General features: G+C 41.2%; 2 protein-coding genes across 3 annotated transcripts in view; one reads left to right on the top strand and one right to left on the bottom strand.

The window, feature by feature from the left end:
- ttyh3a (tweety family member 3a) overlaps window positions 1-6,862 on the bottom strand; it is a 62,908-nt gene extending 56,046 nt beyond the window's left edge. The window contains exon 1 of the mRNA XM_036552013.1: window positions 5,584-6,862. Within this exon, the coding sequence (XP_036407906.1) occupies window positions 5,584-5,709 (126 nt within the window). The 5' untranslated portion in view covers window positions 5,710-6,862. The remainder of the gene's footprint in view (window positions 1-5,583) is intronic.
- Window positions 6,863-15,706: 8,844 nt separating this feature from the next.
- snx8a (sorting nexin 8a) lies at window positions 15,707-22,473 on the top strand. 2 transcript variants are annotated; one of them, XM_036553393.1, is made up of 11 exons: window positions 15,707-15,891; window positions 16,944-17,064; window positions 17,556-17,692; window positions 18,859-18,939; window positions 19,103-19,138; window positions 19,384-19,544; window positions 20,077-20,206; window positions 20,310-20,378; window positions 20,896-21,045; window positions 21,381-21,530; window positions 22,276-22,473. In XM_036553393.1, the coding sequence occupies exons 1-11, from the start codon at window positions 15,751-15,753 to the stop codon at window positions 22,366-22,368; spliced, it is 1,269 nt and encodes a 422-aa protein (XP_036409286.1). In that variant the 5' UTR covers window positions 15,707-15,750; the 3' UTR covers window positions 22,369-22,473. The 2 variants fall into 2 exon arrangements, with proteins under 2 accessions (XP_036409286.1, XP_036409287.1); XM_036553394.1 differs by lacking the exon at window positions 19,103-19,138.

Here is a 22,473-nt window from a genome sequence, read left to right on the forward strand (position 1 = left end):
CTTTTTCCTGATGTGTTTCTAATAGTTTTTTTTTTTTTTGATGGGTTGTCCAGGACAAAATCTGCCCGTTATGTTGACGACTAAAAACAAATTATAGCACTATGAATGCAGCTCTGCAAGCTGTCAAAGTTTGCTTGGTACCAGAGCAGCCATTCTGCCTTCATTAAGAAATAAGAAGCAATCACAAAGACATTTACAGTTTGTGTGATGGTATCCCTCTACGTAACCACAAACCTTTAATGAAGCTTATGCAACCTGACAAATGGGAAGAACTTGACTCTCTTTCAAAGTGTGACTGACCGATGCACAACCATCCATTGTTCAGAATGCATGATGCTATAAAAGCTGATATTCAAAATGCCTCATCATTGAGGGCAAACCTCAGCCTCAAGCTTGCACATTATATTTAATGCATGTTTGGAAACATGCAAAGAACTTTACCATGACATTAGGGCAATACCTATGCATGTGTGTGTGTGTGTGTGTGTGTGTGTGTGTGTGTGTGTGTGTGTGTAAAAGCTTACAGGTAAGTGTACCAGTGTGCATTAGGGTATGTTGTATTTCTTGTTGTAGTCCGGACTGTGCGTTTAACAGCAAGAGGAAGGATGCTTGTCTTAACCAGTCCAAGAGTCTGAAATGGCAACAGGTAAAAACATATGCTGCAGGTGGGGACAGCACTCAGGGTGTGTATTTTGAAAAATATGATATGCACACACTTTCATGCAGGAAAGTAAATACCATCACCAAATTCTCTTCTCTTCAACATCTTATGCAAGGCTCTTTGGCTGCCCTAGATGAACAGTTATGACATATTAATAAAACTGTTTTTTTTTCTTCATTCTTTGGGTGAACGGAAGACATCTGAACACCAATCCGAGTGGAAAAAAACACTGGTCTCATGGTTGTATATTTAACTATTTAGTTTCGCTCCTAGTCCCTATAAGCCTAGCAAACAGCAAAGAGAGGGGAAGTAGCAGGCTGTCAGGGCACACCCAGTATAAGGTGTGAGAACCAGACTTCACTGCTTTGTAGCTGGGGCAAGGATCCTACCTCAGGCCTTTGCAGTGTTGGAGGGGAGTACCATCAGCTGCAGCCTTGAACATGAGCCATGAGAACAAACAGAACCTGCACTGCAGTAACCCCTCCTAAGCTCTGCCTCAAGGTCGGCAAACCTCCTGCGCACCTCTTCAAACAGTAAGCTCAGCTCAAGGGTGTTCTGATCACCCATCAGTCTGTCACAGGCAAGAACGGAGTCGGTTCTCTTCTATGGCCCGGACCTCCCATGCTTGCGCGCCCTGCACATACGACATCAGCTCCAGCTCAAACCGCAGGCTCCAGCCTGGAGAGACATTCGCCGCCGGGCTTTGACCTCCTAAGGCGTGTGGATTGTGCTCTCACACAATTGGACCAAGCCAGGAAAAATGCCTAACCAATCTGAGCTGAGTCTCTGTCCCATTTGACCCTTTCTGTTACGGTCAAATGTGAAGGTAAATCCAAACTAAAAGCATTCCATCAGTTCAATGACAAACAGTCCACCACAACCCTCATACCCTCTCTCCGAAAAACCCAGATCTTCAGCATGACCTCTCCCCACTGACCCGGGCTAAAAAGGTCATAGGTGTTGACCACAGCTCCAAAACACTGAGACAGCACCATAAAGGGCTGAAAAGACTTCTTTTCAGGTCCTAGCCAACACAGCAACAAATACAGATGACGCAGTAGGCGAAATTCATGACCGCATTTACCAGAGAAATGGCTTGGACTCCTGGCTTGCCACCTTGTAATTAGACGCAATTTCAACCAGCTGTGCTCTGTCCTATGCATTCAGATGGCTTTGAGCACTGCCTCCATGGTGATTTAATAAAAGGCCGCAGAGGAGCAGAGCACAAACCATTCCCAATTAAGAACTAGCCGATGGACTAAGACATTAAAACAACTGTTGCCCCAACTTAATCACCATGATTGTCGCGGATAATAATCCGCTAAGAACAAATGGGCATACAGTGGTAATACTAACTTTCGAGATTTTTGATTCCTAAAAACGTTTGCAGGAAGAAAAAAAAACAGCAGCCCACCTACCAATATTTCAAAAAGGACATGTGAACCCTAACTGGATAAATGAATCCCAACAAATATCAGTCAAGGCCTAATGCACATCACACGCAGACTGATGTGCAATCCTCATTGTCCTCTGCTGTACTTTAGTGTGATATAATGGTTCATTTTCATTTTTTGCCTTTCGCAGTCTCTTTAATTTAATTCAACTTTACAGATGTCCAGAAGGTGCTGAGCTACGGTCGACATGTGTGGAGAAGGAAAGGATTCCTCTTGAAGACAACTTGGTTTCATAGGCAGCTGAGTCAACAAAGACATTCTAATTAAAACAGAGAAGTGGAGCAGGTGGACCAGATCCTTCAGTGTGGCGTCAATGTCTCATAAAAACAATTTCTGACTTTACTACAACCGTCCCCCAAGAGGGCGACTACATTTCTCGTATTGTGTCAGTAGCTTCTGGAAGGCATCACTGCTGGTTGTAAACACATCGTGTCCTGACAGGACTGGTAATGCTTCTGTCAAATTTCACTCTCAGTCAAAGGCAACCCAACTTCACAGGCGCAATTGTTGATAAGAACTCACTTATCAGCAGGAGTCATCATTCTTCCGAAAAAAACACACAAGCTCCTACAGAGTTCTGCTATGATCAGTCTGACATCAGATCAAAATAAGAAATTCAGTGAGAAGCTGGGAAGGCTTAAAGTCAATGGGGGAAGGCAGGAATATTGATGTTTATCTGCTGTCTAGTTCAGATATAATGTTGCAATGATCACAAAAGCAGAGAAGGGATGGTGCGATAAATGGCCAGGAGAGAGGACTCTAGCTTGAACTATCTGATTTGGTTGGTTTACAGTGGACATACCACGCAGTATCTATCCTTAAAATCAACAGACACACACTGTTTGGAACAGCAGTCATTAAATTGAAGTATTGCACCTCTGCCTTGGGCCAAACAACCCTTTTTCACCAACAGAACAGAGGGGCTTGCCACAACACTGGTATTATTGTTCCCATTAAGGAATCCAATCATGTCTTTCTGGTCAATATATAACCAAGTGCAAATACAGTACACATAAAACACTGTTTAACTGTACCATGTGGAAGACAGACAGCTAAACACAACAGACACTGAACACGGAAACAAAAACGTAACTGCAAGCAAATGCTATCAGCCTAACCTTGCCTGGTGGCAAAAGTGTCCAAACACCCTAGAAAGTTACATTTTCACTGCTGTTTGCATTCATTTTCCATTGTTACACTGGAAAATGTAGGCTAAAAAGTGAGAGTATCCAAACTGCTGGTTCTGATATTGTGCCAATGACGCAACAGTGAATATATTTTCCATATGGATCTAGAATTTAAAAATTGCCCAACCTCCGAATGGCTTACCACAGACTTTTCTTAAATCAAGCCCAGTGATAACGTGCACAAACAATGCCTCTAACGGGACAGCTTCAGTGGAACTCAATAAACCCATGTGCAGCCTGGTATAGGGGCCAGACGGGGACCACTCGCTGTTCAGCTTAAAGAAAATACGTCCTAAAAATGTCCGGTTCTAGAAATGCACATGATTTTCTGGAGACTTCCATCTATTTTCTGAATCACCACTCTTTCATTAATCCTCCTTACTTGTTCTTGTTCAACTACATGCAAATTAAAGGACATCTATGGGGGATCGACAAAAATAAGCCAATGGAGAGGATTCTCCAAAATAGCAAAAATACATGCAAATGAGATGCACAGGCAGACCTCCAAGAATTCCCAGTCCCCTCCCAGACTGTCTGGGGGCCATCTGTTGCTTTTAATAAGCTGATGGCTGTGAATGAGGAACAAACAAAGTGGTTAAAGAACCACTAGGATATGAGGCATTGGGTGGGACAAGCCACAAACTTAATAATAATAACAATAACTACTACTGAAACTAATAATGTTGAAATACACCATCACATAAGCACACCTGCATCAATTCAGTCAGACACAAGCAAGGCGTGCTGTTCACATGAATGCTTACACACTGCCATTAAAAAGTGTATAATACCTATTAAACTGAAAGTGGCACACGCATGGAAAAGCACAAATCATGGAACATAACCCTGATTAGTGGCTGGACACTGGCACTTCATGAATTGTACATGATTTTGTATGTTTCCACAGAATTTAAAGAAATTCCGTTCCTACAACCAAAAAAAAGCAAACTGATCCATAATTTTCTTTCAGTATTCATACTGAAACTAAAACACCTCAAAAATTATCTTCATAAATATCAACCTACTTGAAAATCTGCATTACCCTTCTTAGCTTATTTTCATGCATGAAATACAACCAATTTAACCAAAACTTGTCTCATCTATCATTACAAATTGTGCAAGTCTCAGGACTTTCATACAAACTAATTCTGTAAACCCATGTAGTAGGGGTGAGAAGCAAGGCTCATAGCCCAATGGTAGCTGGTTCCATTCCCATGTCAGGTTGGACAGTGCTGTTGTAGGTACTTCACACAAATTACCTCAAAAACATTCAATGGTATAAATGGTTAACACGTACGAATTGTAAAGCAAATCGCTCTCGGTAAGTATTTGTTAGGCAAATGTCATGTAAAGCAAGTGACGCTTCCTTGTGCATCTAGACCAAAGGAAGTGCGTAAAGTGAGGTTCCTTCCAAGAAAAAAATGCTTATAGTGAGACACTCCCTTTCCCTCAACTGCCACACTGAACGTAGAATATGTCCCCATTCACGTAGGGGTTTATCATTTTGGTTTGAAGGGAAAGCTGTTTCTGGGCAACCGTATTTCACAAAGACGAAAAACTGTGATATTACGATCGACCCTTATGAAACATGTCTCGCATACACGAAAATGACATCTTAAATCAAATATGCAAATAGCTGGAATGTATTCAGGTGCGGATGTGTGCGTACGCGCAGGGTGCTCCCATAACAAGCTGCTTGTTCACGAGCATCACCTCAGGAACAGGCACTGCGCAGATCAGCTGGTATTTAGATTAAAATGGTGGGCTGAGAGAGGATACAGATAATTACGTTACCGCATCTATACTCCACAACGATTAGTAGTTCTGCGCAGCGCCTGCACCACACTGATGCACGTGAACATGCAGGACGTCCTCTAAGCCATAGAGTGCGTTTCCCTAGCTAAACAGATAGTGGAAAGCAAGCCACGCCGGTGACCATAGTTCTGGTGTTTCTTTGGTACACTTTGAAGAGATTGTCATCTTTCAGATGATTCTACCTAACCAACTAGTTGTGCTGTACTACGCTAATTTATAAAGCTAACATTGCCATTAACGTCCCACGCCAGTTTCTACTCACGTGCGAGATTTGTTGGAAGATTTGTTGCCAAAATAATTAACATGATAGAAAAAGAGAAGAAAAGCGGTCTACACAAAACAATTAACTAGCTAACTATACACTGCTTGTTACACACACACACACACACACACACAAACCCTACAGCGTACATTTTAATCTACGGTTCAATGGATACTGTGCAGGTCAATCGTAGTTTTACCATACCTGTAGGTACTCCGTGTCTTCCGGGCGAAAATCACTGCTTGTTTGCTCGAACTGGAGAGTGAAGTGGGGGAGTCGGTGTAGCAGGTTCACCCACCACGGAGGTGAGTAGTTGACCACCGCTGCCATGGTCAGTGGCGGTAGCAATTTTCAAATTCCAAATGACACACTGAATAGAATAATCCAATTCAAATCCAAGAAGATCCCACGTCCGAGCGCTCCAGTTGTAGCTCTTCTGAGATGATTAGGTGGCTAAATATGTAGAGGGACTCCAGTTGCAAAGCAGCTAGCCAGCTAAATTAGACGGCCAAATCACGTCGTTCAAAACATTGGCTCCAGTTATGATAGCACAGCTTTCTTAGTAATTGTAAGACAGTTAGTGTTAACTAACTAGACAGCTGGCCGAAAACGCGTGCCTAGGTAGCCAGCTACCTAATTGATATTATATAAGAAAATTACAAAATTCGCCAGTTTTAAAGGTTTTCCTTCCGAACGCTTTCAACTCGGTTTCTTCCAGGGTTTCCCAAGGATCTGGACGCTGAACCCTCAGAATTTCAGGCATTCCTGTCCCAGAAGCCACATTCCGTTTATTCGGGTTCCTACAAATTCCAGCAATAACCTGTATGTTCTATATTCCAAAATACCCCTTGACCGATCAGGTCTGCTAGATAAGATAAAACCATACCCAGCTAGCATAGGTAGCTAAATAGCTAGCTATTGTTGCAAGCTAGCTGGCTACCTCGCAACATTGGCGGATGTAGCTACCTTGGTAGCTAACTAGCGTTAACAGCTTTCTGTTTGCAAGCTAGCTTGCAATATTTTCGATTAAAAGCCAGATCAATTCACTCCACTTGCCTTCCTCTCAAAAGCCCCATTTAATGAAGGTAGTTAGCTATCTGCAAATCGAAACAATTGCAGTAAACCCCGCCTAACTAACGTTAGTAAGACAACTGCATTTAGTTGACAACCTTCCTCCTCTGGTTTTTATATAGCTACCCATGAAGATGTCCAAACCATTTGGAGGATGCGCTTGGCGATTCCATTTTCCGGTTTATCCAGCCATCCTGATCCCTCAGACCCCACTCACGCTGTGAGTGTGGCACGATTTTCCTTTGTTTAGCCACGACACTTCGATTTTCCAGCGATGCCAGAATATCTCACAGATCACGCTCTCTTCTTGGTCTATCTGTTCATTTCGCCAGAAGTGGGCTTTCACGGTTAGCCATGGTTGCAGAGCGAGAATGAAAGGAGCGAGAGGGACACCATTGGCATTGCTTTCAAGCCGGAGCTGGATGAAGTCATAGTCTTCCCCACTGAGCCTCTCAGAGGACACCGATAGTACATGCGTCCAGAGCGAAGTTGTTGCATAGACTGACCTCTGTTGGCCGAAAGTAGGTTACACCGATATGGTTCTACACAATGCACAAAACATACAGTACCTTATCTAAGCACCTCCACTGAGCTCAAGACCCCAATTTTCCTTTTTCATTTCACCAGTTTGACCTCTTTGGAGCACTAAAAATATCTGACGAACTTTCCCTTCCATGTGACAGGATACAACGCCGAAAACTGCGCATAGAAACTACGACGAAGAGGAAAAACATTCCAAGTAATATAGACGAAGGATGTTTTTGAGTTAAATAATTTACAGTCTGTCCTCAGATTTGCAAGACTTTAAAATGGACAAACTCCTAACCTGTGTGGAGCAGCACTGCATTGCCATTGTACCTGACACTGACTGAGTGATTATCCCGCTGTGTAAACGGACAGTGTGTTTAAGAAATAATATACGTAAAGTGAATTATATTCCTGCAGATTATTTTACTGGTATCTTTCAGTTGTCACCATGGACTAGTAAGAATGCCAAAGTGTATGTAAATATTACAGGCAAGGCTTCCATTTTCCCCTTTCAAGCCTCATTTTACAAGTCTCCTTCCTCCCCCCAGCAGTGTCCACAGCAGCCTTAAGACTCTGTCTTCCAGTCAGGTGTGAATTCTTCTATCCTAGGTTGACTGTTAAGGCTACAGCCACTTCATCCCACAGGCACACGCAGACCACATTCAGGACAAAGCCACCTTCAGGCGTTAGCATTTTCAATTTGTGCATAATTGCACAGTACAATGGGCGTTTGACAACAAACTGAAGGTTTTGGACTCGTTCTGTAGAGTGTGTGGGTGCAAGGAGGTTTACAATTGAAGGGGGTGCCTGAGGGGGTTGTCAAAAAGATCACACAAGAACAAAGGATTCCAACTTAGGCCTCTACAAGCAGAACCACAACAAAAGGGCCATCAGCTCACAATGTATTTCACTTGTGTTTTTTTCTCTGCGTGAAACTGGTCAGATGAAAGCCTTGTTCGACGATCACTATTATTATTTTGTGGAACCTTCATGCTTCTGAGTGAGACAAAATGCTACTTAAATGTTTTAAAATGTTAAAAGTCATGAATCTTGGAAAATCATATTAGGTACCCTTGAGGCAGGTACCTAACAAATTACTGCAACAGGTTAATTCCCATTCTATCTGGTAATGAATAATTGGCAGTGCCTATCTGTACTTTTGTAGTATTTGTCACTTTTGTGGATTTTAAAGGACCACGCAGCACTACATCAGCAACATAATATGCGTTGTCATAGCTCTGGTACAATGCTGGAAAACACTGCAAAAAAAAAAAAAAAAAAAAGGCCGGCAGGCACAAATGTGAAAATCGACAACACATTTGTTTCAATATACAAACAAGTGCAATGATACAGAACTGCTGCAGTGTAGAAAAGAAAATATTGAAATTACATCATAATCAGCCTTTCTATTATAATTTCAGCTAGAAAATTACATCCATTGCCAGGCCATTAACCTCCTGAAAATCTAATAAAGAGATGCACAGTTACATAACTATAATAGTTGCACTATTGTCATGTTCTTTGTGCCTTGACTATACATGCAGACAAGGTTTGGCTTTGTATTAAAACAGTTATAAGCTTAACAGAAAAGCTTCACTCAGACACTCAATAGTACAGTGCAAAAGCTAATTTTCTTACACTGGTTCTCCTGAGGACACGACGTAGTTCTCTGGTGGTTATGTAAATGTATAGTATATTAACCCACATGGGTAGTCATTCAGATATTTCATACAAGTTGGCGTGCATTTAGTGGCTTCTAAAACTGTGCACTATTTTTTCTGATCATGTGGTCATGTGAACGTTCTATTTATGGAAGCAATTAAGGCTGCACAATCAATACATGGGAAAATTTGTAATAACTGTACAAATGTGTATGTAGCACAACAATTGCTTGGTCATAGCCCTAGCTCAAACCGATTATAGGCTTTTTTTCCCCCATTTCAACCCTAAAGTTGTCTGACTTGGTATAAATTGGGCTTTTTGTAAAATATTTACCCTCTTGGTGTTAATATGTGTTTTTTTACTTAATGCATAAGGTTTACTGATTAAGGCTGTTAATGCAGTCCACAGTCTTTTTATATATTTGGGGAATACTTATAACATGATGATGATACAAATATAGCACCTGTACAACAGAATACTCTGATACCCCAGGAAAAGACTTTTCCACTGAGATACAAAAGACGCCCCCAGGGCCATGGCGCATTTATGTGGTTTCTCCCTTGAAGGAAATCTTTAAAATCTCTATGACTGAAGTAAATATTTGATATATTTAGAAGTGTTAAAAAAATAAGGTTGATTGCTCTGTGTGTACAGGATAAGCAGTCATAAACCTACAGTCACTGCAAGGTTTGCCTGCTAGTGTTCTCAGGGTTTTCAGTTTTTCGTTTTCAGGTTTCAAGTTAAATACCACATTCATTTTTTTTTTAATTTTACCTCACATAGATTTTATCTCTTAATCTTTTCTACAATAGACACCTCCAAATCACAGTCCTGCTTATTACATATTGTACATATGAACATAACTGAAAGTGTGTACTTTGGGTTTTAACTTGCTCTCTAGAATCTACATAAAAGTTAGAGTTGTAACAGATATATGTTAAATTAGATAGGGAATTGACAGGACATAGACAGGAATATTCCTGGAACCTGTTAAATGGAGAGAAAATTTCTCTAAAGTAAAAACCTGAATGACTGTCCAACATAACCACCACTCCCTTTAGAACAGAGATCATCACAGAGGTCAATTAGCAGATGTTTCCTTATATTCACCAGTAAGATAATGACTAAGTTTAACAGTTTTCCTTTTTAGGTCAATAAGTTACTCATATGGGTTTCCTGTAACATTAGCAATTCATCCCTTTATCACAGACCTCAACTAAGTACACATATTATCAGTATAAACAAAACACAAACTGCCTCCCTCTTTTACCAGCGAAATGAATAATATTCTCATTGTGTGAGCAATTTCACTGTTTTTCAGATATGTCTCTGGAAACTCCTGCTGACTCATGCTTGTTTCCCCATACTCTTACTGCCTCTGACCCTTTCACTGACTCTCACGTCAAACACAAATCTACCACCTGCCCTCAGGATCTACATATCTTTCTCCAAGCCATTGCCTCTGATCTTTCACTCTGTGTTTTCTCAGTCATTAACACTTTATTTCAGGCTGTGCCTGGTGCTTGCTTTCAGGCTGGCTTGCATTACACCTGGATCCCCCATATGTGACTCGTTTGAACCAGTTCTTATGACTGCACATGGGCCATGGTCCATTTGCCACACCTACACCTGGTGAGATTTTGTGTCTCATCTTGTTTTGGGTGTGGGTGAGGGGATAAACAGATGCTGTAGAATGCACTTTTTGTCTTCAAACACAAGCCTTTTTTGATTTGCAAATACGTTTGAGTGTAAGGCTGTCCCATTAGAGACATTGTATTAAAACATTTTTGCTAGAATGTTCACCAAAGGCCCAAATTCATTTAAAAATTGTAATGGCTTCCTGTCTGAAAGACCAAAAAGTGTCTTTGGTGATGAAAACACTATGGGTGTGGGGGCTGGCAACTGCATACTTTTCCAAATCCATGCAACAGCCACACCACCCTGAACAGCTGTGTTGCTAACATTCTATACATTTAGCTGCCTTTCTTTTCAGACAGGCAATTACCCCCTGATTCAGCTAATAACAGGGTTAACTGAGTCAATTTTACTTCACTCCAGTTATTAATGTTATTCAATGTTGATAAATTACAGAGTGGTGTCACAGATTCCCCTGTGCATACAGCAAAATCACCTGGAAAACCCCTGTGCTTCCAAATGTTTAAACTGAAAGTCTCTTCCTTCATCTGGCTTTATGTGCTGGGAGCCTATTGTCTTAACGTTTACTTCTGCTGTTTCTACTTGCGAAAACATTTTTTTAAGATATGTTTATATTTTCTCATTTATTTACTTGGCAGTAGATACTCCAGAGTCAAATAAGAAAAGAGTAACCTTTGAGTAAACTTTTGTTAACGTTTGTAAATTGCACCTAGGGTTGGTCCAAGAGAAAATAAAGCTCAGAGAAAATAATTGATTGGACATACCAAATATTTATGCATTTATCCTGTGAGGTTGAATGATTTGGCATTTGTCTGGTACATTGCATCAACAAACTCCTCACCGGGATTTCAATTTTCAAATTCCAGTTAGCTTTAGCCTACATTTTAGTAGATATCACTTATCACTTTTCTAGGTAGCCTATACAGCATCTACTTCAAACCAAATAAAAAGACTCTGAATTCAATCCCAAAGCAATCTACAATCAGGCAATGACAAATCAGGCACAAACTGACAGCGATCTTAATTGGGTCAGTGTCGCGCAGATTGTGCGAATTTCTGCTGATATGTGGATCATACCGGACAACATTTTTAACATTTTTAATCGCCTTACATGTACGTCCACGTGGACAGTATTAACAATTATAAGAGCTGTTTGTCTAACCCATGCCATTCTGTTGTAGTCCACAACAGCGCTAGTCTATAACTTTAAGAAAAAGAAAATCCGTTGTTGTTGTATTTTCCCTTCAGGAAATCACATGGAGGTGCTGCCGCGCTCACATGACAATATGCGCCGTGGAAGCTGAGATCACTGAAGGTAACGAGCTCGCAAAAGCCCGATTTATCTACAGTAATTAGCGATCTATTCGTTTTTCGCAGTGTTTGCTCAAAATGAAATGAATGAACCTTTATAATTATAATTCGTTTCACGTGACCTCCTTACCCTCGACCCATTTGTTTTAGCTATGTTTTCAGACTGGGGTTCCAGTTGATTGCTGTTATAAAACGTTATAACCGCGAGATTTTTTTTTTAAACTAACACAGTACCAGTGTATCCTAGTTTACAAATAATTTAATAACAACCATGACATTCAAAATGAGTTATGATGGCTTAAATGTTTATACTCCGAACTTTTTTTTCTGGTTGCTAGCCCATACAGTGAAATTAAGTTATAGCCGCCATGTGGGCAAAATTGAGTTAATTATACGGGATATCCAATACAATTGTTATTTTGCAGAATGTTCCACGTCAATATAGCTGCTCTTAATGCGGTGGTAGTTCATGCAATAAAGATGATTCCGTTCATACCCACATGACATTTCATACAGCAGCTCTGTGCTTACTAAGCTGAATACGTGGAACAAGTGGACCACTCCAACCACGATGGGTGCGCATGCCTCTAAGAATGTTTCGCTCGCTTTACTGATGACGTATATGGTTTAAAGCGCTGTATTGATCATCTTAAGAAAGCTAATGCGTTTTTGTATGCGTATGTGTGTGTGTTACTAGGAAAGAAATTCTTGTGTTGTCAGATAGCCTAATTTGCAGTGTGTTACGACGTACATTAAACAATGAATTTTAAATAAACAAATAAGGAGGTAATCGTTTTAAAACAATTAAACCTTATGAAACTATTTACAAATTGTGTTGACTGGCATATTTAAACCAAAGTAACTGAGCATATTAAATACGATTTAAAGCGTGCTGCCGATTTTATGCTTTTTTTGTGAAGGTGCACGTTTGGTGCACTACAAATAGTGGCAAACCGAGATTCTGTTTGTATTTGATTAGCTATGTGCATAGCGTTTCCCCATTGAAAGCGGACTGTCACATTCTGTACAGATTTTGTTCTTTTATAGTTTTTAATGATTTACCAGTGCGCCCACTAAATTGTCTTTTTTATAACGCTGAATTATATGCCCCTTAAGAGAACCGCCTCTTTTCATAGCGTATGTAATTACTGTCGTCTTGGAAGGCAGGTACATTTAAAGTTCACTCATTGAAATTAATCAGATTCCATACTCATTGTCATAGCTGTCACATAACTCGTAACACTCACATTGTAACCCACCAGAAGTTTCAAGTAGTATGTAGTCTGCCACGTTACTGTGCTGTTTGCATTTTGTCGTTTCATCTTTTTATTTTGAAGTCAGATTCATTTTTCCCTGCTTTGGGAAGATCTATGACACACTTATGTACTGAGAAAGATGCACTCGAGCATAGATCCTCCTAATGTAATGCCACATCAGATAAGCCCCGCAGCTGGTAACCAACTGATCTACTGCAACTGAGCGTTGCTAGGAATATAAATGCAAATTAGTGCTGCTGACTAAACCAAAAGTATTTGGCTTGATGTGAGTTATTTAATTAATCAGTGTTTTAAGGGATTTTGAAAATCTGCCAAACACTTATCACCTGTCTTCTCTAAAAGGTAAAATGAATTTTAAACGCCAACACCAATTAATCAAAGGAATCCACAATCATCCTGAACTGAATATCAATGTGCATCAACTGTTGGTAACAGTAAAAATGTGATAGAAACATTGGTATTGCTGAAAATGTTTGCCCTGCAATAGGTGTCATATTAATGCTCACTTTTTCTGGGGAAAGTTGACAGGAAACTGCTCAGTCATGTAATGTAGCCAGTTTTGTTTATAGATGCTGGTGTAACACTTCAAAAGCCCATTGCATCAGGACAAAAGTTACCTGAAAAGTGCATGTCAAAAACAGTCTCATGGAAGCTGTAAGCTAGCAGGGTTTAGCTGCCATGTTGCTTATGGTGTTGTACTCGCTGATTGTTGTTCTGTTGGAGCTATTGTTGTAAAGGATTGCTCAACTGCAATGTGAAGGGCCTCATGATAACTTTTAAGTATACATCATCTACTGTACTGTAGATGACTGTCTAATGTCTACATATAAACAGGTACATTAACAGGGACTTGAGCTTTGGTAACCTCAAGTAAAGCACTAGTGAGATGCTATGTTCAGGGTGACTATGTGGAATGAGTGTGTGGATATTAGTCCTGTGTAAACATATCAAAATAAGAAAAGGAGGGAGAGCGATGGTGGTGTAGAGTTGTTTGCTTCTCTTAGCAGACTGCAGAACATGTGGAATTTGGCAATGGGTTGTTATCCAAACTTTCCTGATGTAAATCCCAGGCTCTCAGCTGCACCTGCTCACAAGGGAGTCTAATCCACTAGCAATCCTAGTCTAAAACTTTTGAAGAACTTCATACAAGGTAAGTCTATTAGACAATAGACAAAATGAAGAGGGCAAATGAAAACATTGTGGTACAATGTGTGGATGAGTGACAGCTTTAGCCCAAACAGGCTAGCCACCATAGGCATTTATTCAGTATATAAGTAGAGTCATTTGTCTTCTACTTTCAGTAACAGATTTAAGCAAGTTTATCCTAATTAAGTCTTACACAATATGTGCTTAGTGTGCTGAAAACAGCAAACAATGTCCTGTATGGACCCTTTAGTTTGACCATATGGACAGTTTCTTAATTTAGTAGTCAAATTTCAGGATGGAGACTGAATAGTGGCCTCAAATCAAGTGAGGAGAGAGAACCTTGTTACCACAGACATGGTTCATTAGAGAGGTGGAATCTGGTTAGAAAGCAAGTCTATGCATGTGTAAAAAGTGCTGTAGTTGTAAGGCCAGGGACGGCATTAGTTCCTTGTATTGATTGGCCAAGTTCCACAAACCTCAGTACTTTCCATACAGTCTTTTACTAAAAAAGAGGCTGGTCAGCGTATTCTCTGTATGTATTATCTTGTTATGTGGCCATATGTTCCTTACTACAGTTACAATAAAAGGTAATAGGAAGATAGGGTTACCATTTGAGGAAATAAAACCCAGGAAAAGTGTTTGCTTGGATTTACCAAATGTTCGTAAATAGTAAAAAGGGGAAAGGAATTAAAAAGCCACTGAATTAAAGGCTAACTGTCACACACTCTCCAAACAAAAATGGGCAGACTTTATTGGATCAGCAAATCTTCATTTTATTTGAAAAGTGAAACTTTGAACAACATGTTTCACTTTGTGTTTTGTCAGGTTAGCTGTTAAACAACCAGCTAAGCACCTCTCAGAGAGTATATAAATGTGTGCATTACTGTAACACACGTGAATGGTCAGCAGTGAATGTTGATTTGATGCAGTATATTTCCTCCATGACTGACTGACAGAGGCCCAGCTGAAGACTGAGTGAATCAAAGGTTTATGCTATTGGGAGAACTAAAATGAATCATTTTGTAAAAATATCAAGAAGAAAACTTGAACATAACAATTTCTGTAATTAATCAAGGGCTTCAGTGTTATGACAAGTGCTGTCAATATGCAATCCTCCTGGTTCTTCAGGTCCTTCAAGAACAGGAGTTTTCCCACTTATAGTTGATCTGAAACTCCTCAGACTGTGGACGTGTTTAGTCACAATGCATTTCACAATGACTGCAGCTTTTTTGAGAATTTGAGGGGACCTCTGAATTTTGATCCGCTTAAAACATGATTTGTAACCACTGTAGCTGCTACTCACACTGGCTCTTGTATTGAATGGTATAATTTCACCCTGCCACGTGCTGAAAGGTTAAGCTGAAAGTCATTTCAGATGGGGAATTCCACTGCTCTTTATATTCTTCCTCTTTTCAAGTGACTCGCTCTGCAGGCTTAACTTTCCCACATCTGAATAATCTTCCGATGATGCTCTGTGAATAGTACCGTTTCTGTGCATGTCACATACCTACTTTTGAATCACGGCTCAAAAATGACATCACTCCCTATCAGCTGGTGCGTGGCTAGCTGGTGGGTGCGCTGACTCCCTCACTGCGTGATTTGGTTCGCGCACTCTGCCGGGTGCTGTCGGTGCTGCCTGCTGTGTGACAGTTGGTTGGTGTTCCGGCAGAGTTTGCTAAGCCCCGGCTAGGATACCTGAAAGACCTGTGGGGCCCTGAAGATGGAGTCTGCTCGGGAGAGCCCCCTCATGGTGACACGGAGTCTGGCGCAGCTGTTGGAGCGAGACACAGTGAAAGTGGAGCTCATTCCTGAAAAGAAAGGCCTTTTTCTCAAGCATGTGGAGTACCAGATCACCAGTCAGGTGAGTGACAGCTACTGATCTAAATTACATTAGATAAAACAGTCATGTTTTATCATATGAATGCCATTACAGGCACGTTGGAAACTAATATTATGGCTTGCTTGTAATAATTTGTAACCATTTATCTGACATTCTTTATTATAGCACATACTTAATACTGACAAGATCACTGTGAAGCATCAAATAATCACTAAGCAGTTGGCTGGAGAAAATTTACTGGAGTACTTTCTTTACCAAGTGCAGTTTTTCCCCTTCTGTGTTTTGTACCGGACACTCAGAGGAAAAGATTTCTCGCGTGTTACATGTGTTCAGAGAATGGGGGAAATGTTAAGAGGAAATGTGTGCCCCATGCTTCAGAGCTGAGACGTTTCACTGCAGTAAAGGTGATGACAGGAGCAGAGCCAAGCCCCTGAGAAAGCATACAGGGTTCACATTCCTGGGGCATTTTCTCTCGCAAGAGGTCATTTGCTGTTCATTTTTACTTCAGTTATCTTATGTTTTATTTAACTCCTGGGTGAAATTCAACCCTGGTAATGTTTTTTTTTTTAAATAACACAAACCCTGAGAATAAAGGAACTGCCAAAATGAGGCATCTCATGCGTGATACTACCTCTTTCCACTTGAGCAAATCACTTTACATGAACTCCCTTGGTAAAAAGCCATCCATTGTATAAGAATTGGTTGTGTGCAATACGTAATGTTAATGATGTTAATAAGAAGGTGAATACATAACCAGACAACGAAACAGCTGACATTAGGCTAATTGATTTTGTCAGGTCTTACATTTAGAAAGAACGTTATCATGCTTTTGTATGCCAGCCACACAGTCCTTTCTTTAGTTAGCATTTATAAAATACAGAAGTCACAAAGTGGACCTCATCATTTGCACCAACAGAGTCATTACAGTACACATAATGTGTACTGTACTGTAATATGAATATAGCATAGCTTATCCTGGAAAAGGGACGCCTACACACAAATGTAATGAGAAAGTTAATTTGCCTTGTTAATTTGCAGTCGTATAATTTGATATTGTGTCTGCCCGTTTACAGCGTTTTAAAATCTCCGTCTACCGGAGGTACAGCGACTTTGATGTCTTCCATGAACTTCTGCTGCAGAGGTTTGCCTACAGAATGGTACCGGCGCTTCCTCCTAAAAGGATGCTAAAAGGAGGTAAAAGGGAAAGCACAGCTGCCAAAACACTGCCAAAGCCTGCAACCAGGCCTACCACTGTGTCTGCAGGCTTCCATTCTAGTCAGTCACTGCTCTACCTGATTCAACCAATTATTGTCCGTTTTAGCTTTCATTGCCAGTTCTAAAAGTGGCATTTATTTGAAAAGAGCTATGTAACCCTGAATTAAAGACTATATAAAGGAAAGCAAGGCTTCAGAGTGAAGCCTGTCTACCAGAGCCAGTGGTCACCAAAGAGCTTGGCAGTGTCTGCTGCAGTAGAGTTGTACTGTAATTTTTAAGGGGGATTCCTCTTCAGACAATCGATGTTTTGTCTTAGAAGCAGAAATGAAATTTCACCGTTCCTCATTTACCGCCACAAAAGCGTTTGCAAACATTATTCCTAGTATTTCTGTATTTACAGTTGTTTACGTCTTTCTGAAGTATTTCATATATTTCTTCAGTCTGATCTCATCCTTTCTCTCTGTGCCTAGTGTTGACCTCATCATCAGATCGAGAGTTCATTGAGGGGCGTCGGAGAGCCCTGTGCAGGTTCCTAAATCTTGTGGCACGGCACCCTTTCTTCTCAGAGGATGAGCTGGTGAAGACGTTCCTGACCTTCAATGGCTCAGTATGTTAACAGGCCAATCAGGCTGACTGACTTCAGCTTACTTGCTGTGCTAATAGGGAAAAGTGTGTTATTAATACTTCTTCTAATAGTACTACTACTACTACTTCTACTGTTACTACTTCTAGTAATACTACCACATTGTATTTATATAGTATCTTTCATTTAAAAGCCCTTTAAACTTAATTGTTTGGGGCAAGGGCCATTTTTGAAACCGTAAGTACACCACACAAGTCTCTAGAGGTGGAAAGGGATTGACACAGTCAGTTAAATGAGAAGATAGAGATGGGAAATTTTGCCAGGACACTGGAGAACCCTTTATTCTTTGTGATAAATGCCTTGGGATTTTCAATAACCACAGTGAATCACAATCTCAGTTTCACATTCCACCTGAAAGACAGTGTTTTTGTTCCTGAAATGTCACTTGTTTATTTAGCTGTCTGTGTTTACTGGAAAAAAAAATAATCTTCATTCCACTATTTTTCTTGAGGCGAGACCTTCTGTATTATTCGACATTTGTACAATGGTGCCACTCAAGAGTGAAAGGAAAACTTAAAAGCTAAACTCACATCCCCAGAACAGGCAAAAATTGGAAAAGGAAAAAAAACTTAACTGTGCTAGCTAAGTGCATGTGAAGTTAATTAAATGTGAAAGTGTGGCCTCGGTAATGGTGCTGCTTCACAGACAATCCGCGAATAAAGAGATGACTGGGAGAAGGAGACTAATGGCGAGAGGGAGATATGCAGACTGGAGTGTTGAGAGTGGGTCTAATGAGCCGAACCGGAGGGTTAATGAGGTCATGTCCGTGCGGCCCGGAACTGTCACCAACCCCTCCGATCTCACCCACCTCAGCAGAATTGGGCCTGAGGCCTAAGAAGCTCTGCTGGCGGAGAAGGCCACCAGCAGTGGGCTATCTCTCCCTGCGTATTAGCCGCTGCTGCTACTGCCCTCCTCAATATTCAGTTGATTTTGCTACACAAGAAAAATATTACATACCACTGCCTGAGGCTGAGTGGACATTGACCCACCAGAATGTTCTGTAGCCTTTTATCTCCAAATCAAAGGTGATTTGGAGGAAAACATTTCCTTGTCACAGTCAGAACATTTATTTTTATATAGCATACACATGCTCAGGCTATGTGTAATTCTTATCTTTTTCCCCACCATAGGATGTTCAGAACAAATTGCGAGAGGCATTTAAGAAGACTGGTGACGAGTTTATGACAAGTAAAATCGCCACACAGGCTAAGGTGGGTCTGAATTCCCCTGAATGATATGAACTTCCCTTTCTCTGTTTTGGCCTGCTTTAAGGGTGTTCTTAGCCTTATTAAGATGCTCCTCACTATTACAGGTGTTAATTAGCTGCTGATTTAATTGTATCTCTTAAAATTTGTTTGGTGGTGTCTCTCTAAGGCAACAACCGGAGACAACCCCTCAAACTCACTTCAGGTTAGAAAGTTTATTGAGCGCTTCGGCATATTTAATTACCTTACCCGTGTACCCATCTCCTTACCTGTGTACCCATTCTTGTGCTGAGGTGCATAAAGCAAGTAGTTTGATAACTGTATTTTTCAAGTAATGCAGCACAGCAGGTGCATCCTTCCCTTTCATTAATAATGTATGTAAAATAAAGTTCAGAATTTTCTGTTTCTAGCGTTGGGTGTGATTTATTGATGCCTGTTGCTGTGTCACAGGACTACCTTCCTACAGATGTGCAGGCTCAGTTCTCCTCCAGCAGGGAGCTGATCCGAAACATCTTCAGCAGCTTCCTCAAACTGAGGGAGAGGGTGGAAAGGATGGCCGAACGTTCCAAGGACAACGCCACGGACCTGCTCGTGCTTGGAAGGGAACTCAGGTACCAGCGGAATATGACAACACCTCTTTCCCTCTCTTTATTTCTTCTCTTTCTCTCTGCGGAACTCAGCTTAGGATGTGTAGTCAGCTTTCTTAAATTTAGTCGTCCTAATGTACATTAACATTTTAATGTGAAGTGGAGAATAACCTTGGGCAGCTTGGGGCTAATTGGAGCAGAGGATACATTACATTACATTCATTAGAGGATGCTTTTATCCAGAGTGACTTCCAGCACAAAAGAACAGAAGTGTACCCATTCAAGTTGAATGAGCAACAGTGTCATACCAGGGTACCAACACTCCCAGACTGGCGAGTGTGAGCATAGCAGTATTCAAGCCCCACCACAACTAGACAATCTAGAAACTAAGGGAAGGCAAGTACATGCAATACCATACATCACAATCACTGATGGATTCTGCAGACAAGCTTTTCTGTACTGGCGCTGTTATCACTATGTTCACATTTTGTCACAAATGCACAACTGTGTGCAAGTCTGTATTACAGTAACAGGTAATGTTCTTGTGATGTTGCAGCACACTGGGCTCTGACACATCGCCTGTCCCCCCACTGGCCTCAGCAAACAGCACATGGGGGACACTGCGACAGTCACTGAAGGGGCTGTCCGTGGAGTTTGCCCTGCTGTCCGAAAAATCGGCCCAGCAGGTAAGGAGCAGGGTGCTGTCAGCTGTCACCTTTTTCATTCCTATCATCACAGCAGCCTCTTCTGAAGCTGTGCTCACTGTTTTCACTTTATTTTATTTCCAAGGGGAAAAGAGAGGAAGATGACGTAGTGGAAAAACTTCATTTCTTCTTGGATGTGATGCAGTCATACAAGGTGAGTTTATTGAGGGCTTATATGCAACGCATGCATATGGGTAATGTACTACATGTGAAAAATGAACAATTGGTGTAAATGTGTTATTTGTTATGCCAAGGAGAACTGCAGTTAAATTGAATCTAACCCTAAAACCTGAAGTGATTTTACAATTTTACTAATACGGTTGGTATAAAAATGAATATATTAATACCCTAGGAGATTATTGAAAAAAGAATATGAAGATTAAAAATCTGTTAGTCACAAAAAGAGGGGGAAAGATGTCTATAGCATGCGTCTGAAAGTGTTTGTGGTTGATTCTGTTTCTGTGTTTGCCTGTGTGTGTGTGTGGCTGTGTGCTTGTGTGTGCTCCTGTGTGTGTGTGTGCGCCTGTGTGTGCTTGCCTGTGTGTGTGTATGCCCGTGTGTGTGTGCGTGCGTGTGTGTGTGGCTGTGTGTGTCTGTGTGTTTGTGTGTGCTCCTGTGTGTGTGTGTATGCCCGTGTGTGTGTGCGTGTGTGTGTGTACCCGTGCGAGCAGGACCTGTGTGAGCGGCACGAGAAGGGCGTGCTGCATGAACACCAGCGCGCACTGCAGAAGTACGGCATGATGAAGAGGCAGATGATGAGCGCCACCGTGCAGCCCAAAGAGCAGGTGTCTGTGGAGCAGCTGGAGTCCCGCATTGTGCAGGTAACACTGACACAGCAACACCAACGCTGAGAGACCAATACTGAAGACCCTAACATTCATTCCGCCCTTTCAACTCAGACTCCTGTTGAGACTATTGCATCAACACTGGTAATATTACATCATTACTTCCTCCCTTTCAACCTCTATCACTGACACAGAAACCCCAAGGTTTGCGCAATTTTGTCCTATTTGTCAAATCCAACACTGACATGTCGACACCGACAACACGGCGTCACTAATTCTTCCCTTTTGTCGGCTCCAGCTGTCACACGTCTACATGGCGAGTTTTGAAACGGTGCACTCACGTTCGACTTCCATGTGTCTGTTCTGAGCAGCAGGAGAACGCCATACAGATCATGGAGCTGCGGAACTACTTCTCGCTGTTCTGCCTCCACCAGGAGACCCAGCTGGTCTTCACCTATCTCCACGTCGCCTCTCACATCCTGGGAGCCCTGGTCAACTCCCAGGTTCAGGGCCACAGAGAGGTGTGTGGATTTCTCCCCTCCCTTTGATTGACTGCAAACTCCTGTCTAACTCTGGGATGGTCATGTGTTTGCTGGTTTCCTCTCCATATCTGCTCTTTCCTAGCCTGGTCATGTAATCAGTTTGTCTTAACATTTTTGAAAATGGTACATTGCCGCTGTAGAATGTAGCTGTGCCCTGCGCTAAGTCATTTTTTTTTTCTAGTGTGTATTTAAAAAAAAAAATCACGTTTCTGATTGGCCAGTTAAGCCATGAATTGTTTGAAGTCAAAACCAGCACACACCCATCCCTCCAGAAATTAAGTCTAACATGGCTGTTACAATGCTTCTGGGCACAAAATGGCATTGGAAAGAGGAATGCCATTAAATAAATTTTGCCATCAAATGGATTTTTGTTCATCACCAAAATATATAAGACTGCCGTTAGAGTTTGACTTTGGAAGTAGTTTATATTTCAGATATTATTAGAAATAATTGGACAGTTGAGCTCGAAAACCACACTGCAACTGTCATAGTTTTCTCTTTTGTCCTTATTTTGTGAAATGCCCCAATAAGGGTACATTGTACACAGTATACAGTAATTTAATGTAGGTGTAATCAGTTTCCAATGTCATGACATACAGCCCACAAAATTACCGACGAGGCTGATCTTGAAGCCTCGATAGTAATTTATATCACAGCTCTGTATAGCAGGGACTACTTGAATTTGAAGAAAAAGTTTGGCATAACAAGTCTGTTGTCTCACCAGATGGGTGAAGTGTGGAATGATCTCCCGCCGAAGCTGAGCAGTCTTTTTGGGGGCGGAAATGGCGTCCCCACTCCTCCTCTCACACCCCAGTAGGAGAACTCAAAGACACTCTTCTATTTTACTTTAACTGGAAGGAAAAGGTGATGCACTCCTTCTTTAGGCACTGCTTATATCTCTGGGAAAACCACTTCAGGAACA

Source organism: Megalops cyprinoides, chromosome 19 (assembly GCF_013368585.1).
Source record: "Megalops cyprinoides isolate fMegCyp1 chromosome 19, fMegCyp1.pri, whole genome shotgun sequence".
Lineage (NCBI taxonomy): Eukaryota > Metazoa > Chordata > Actinopteri > Elopiformes > Megalopidae > Megalops > Megalops cyprinoides.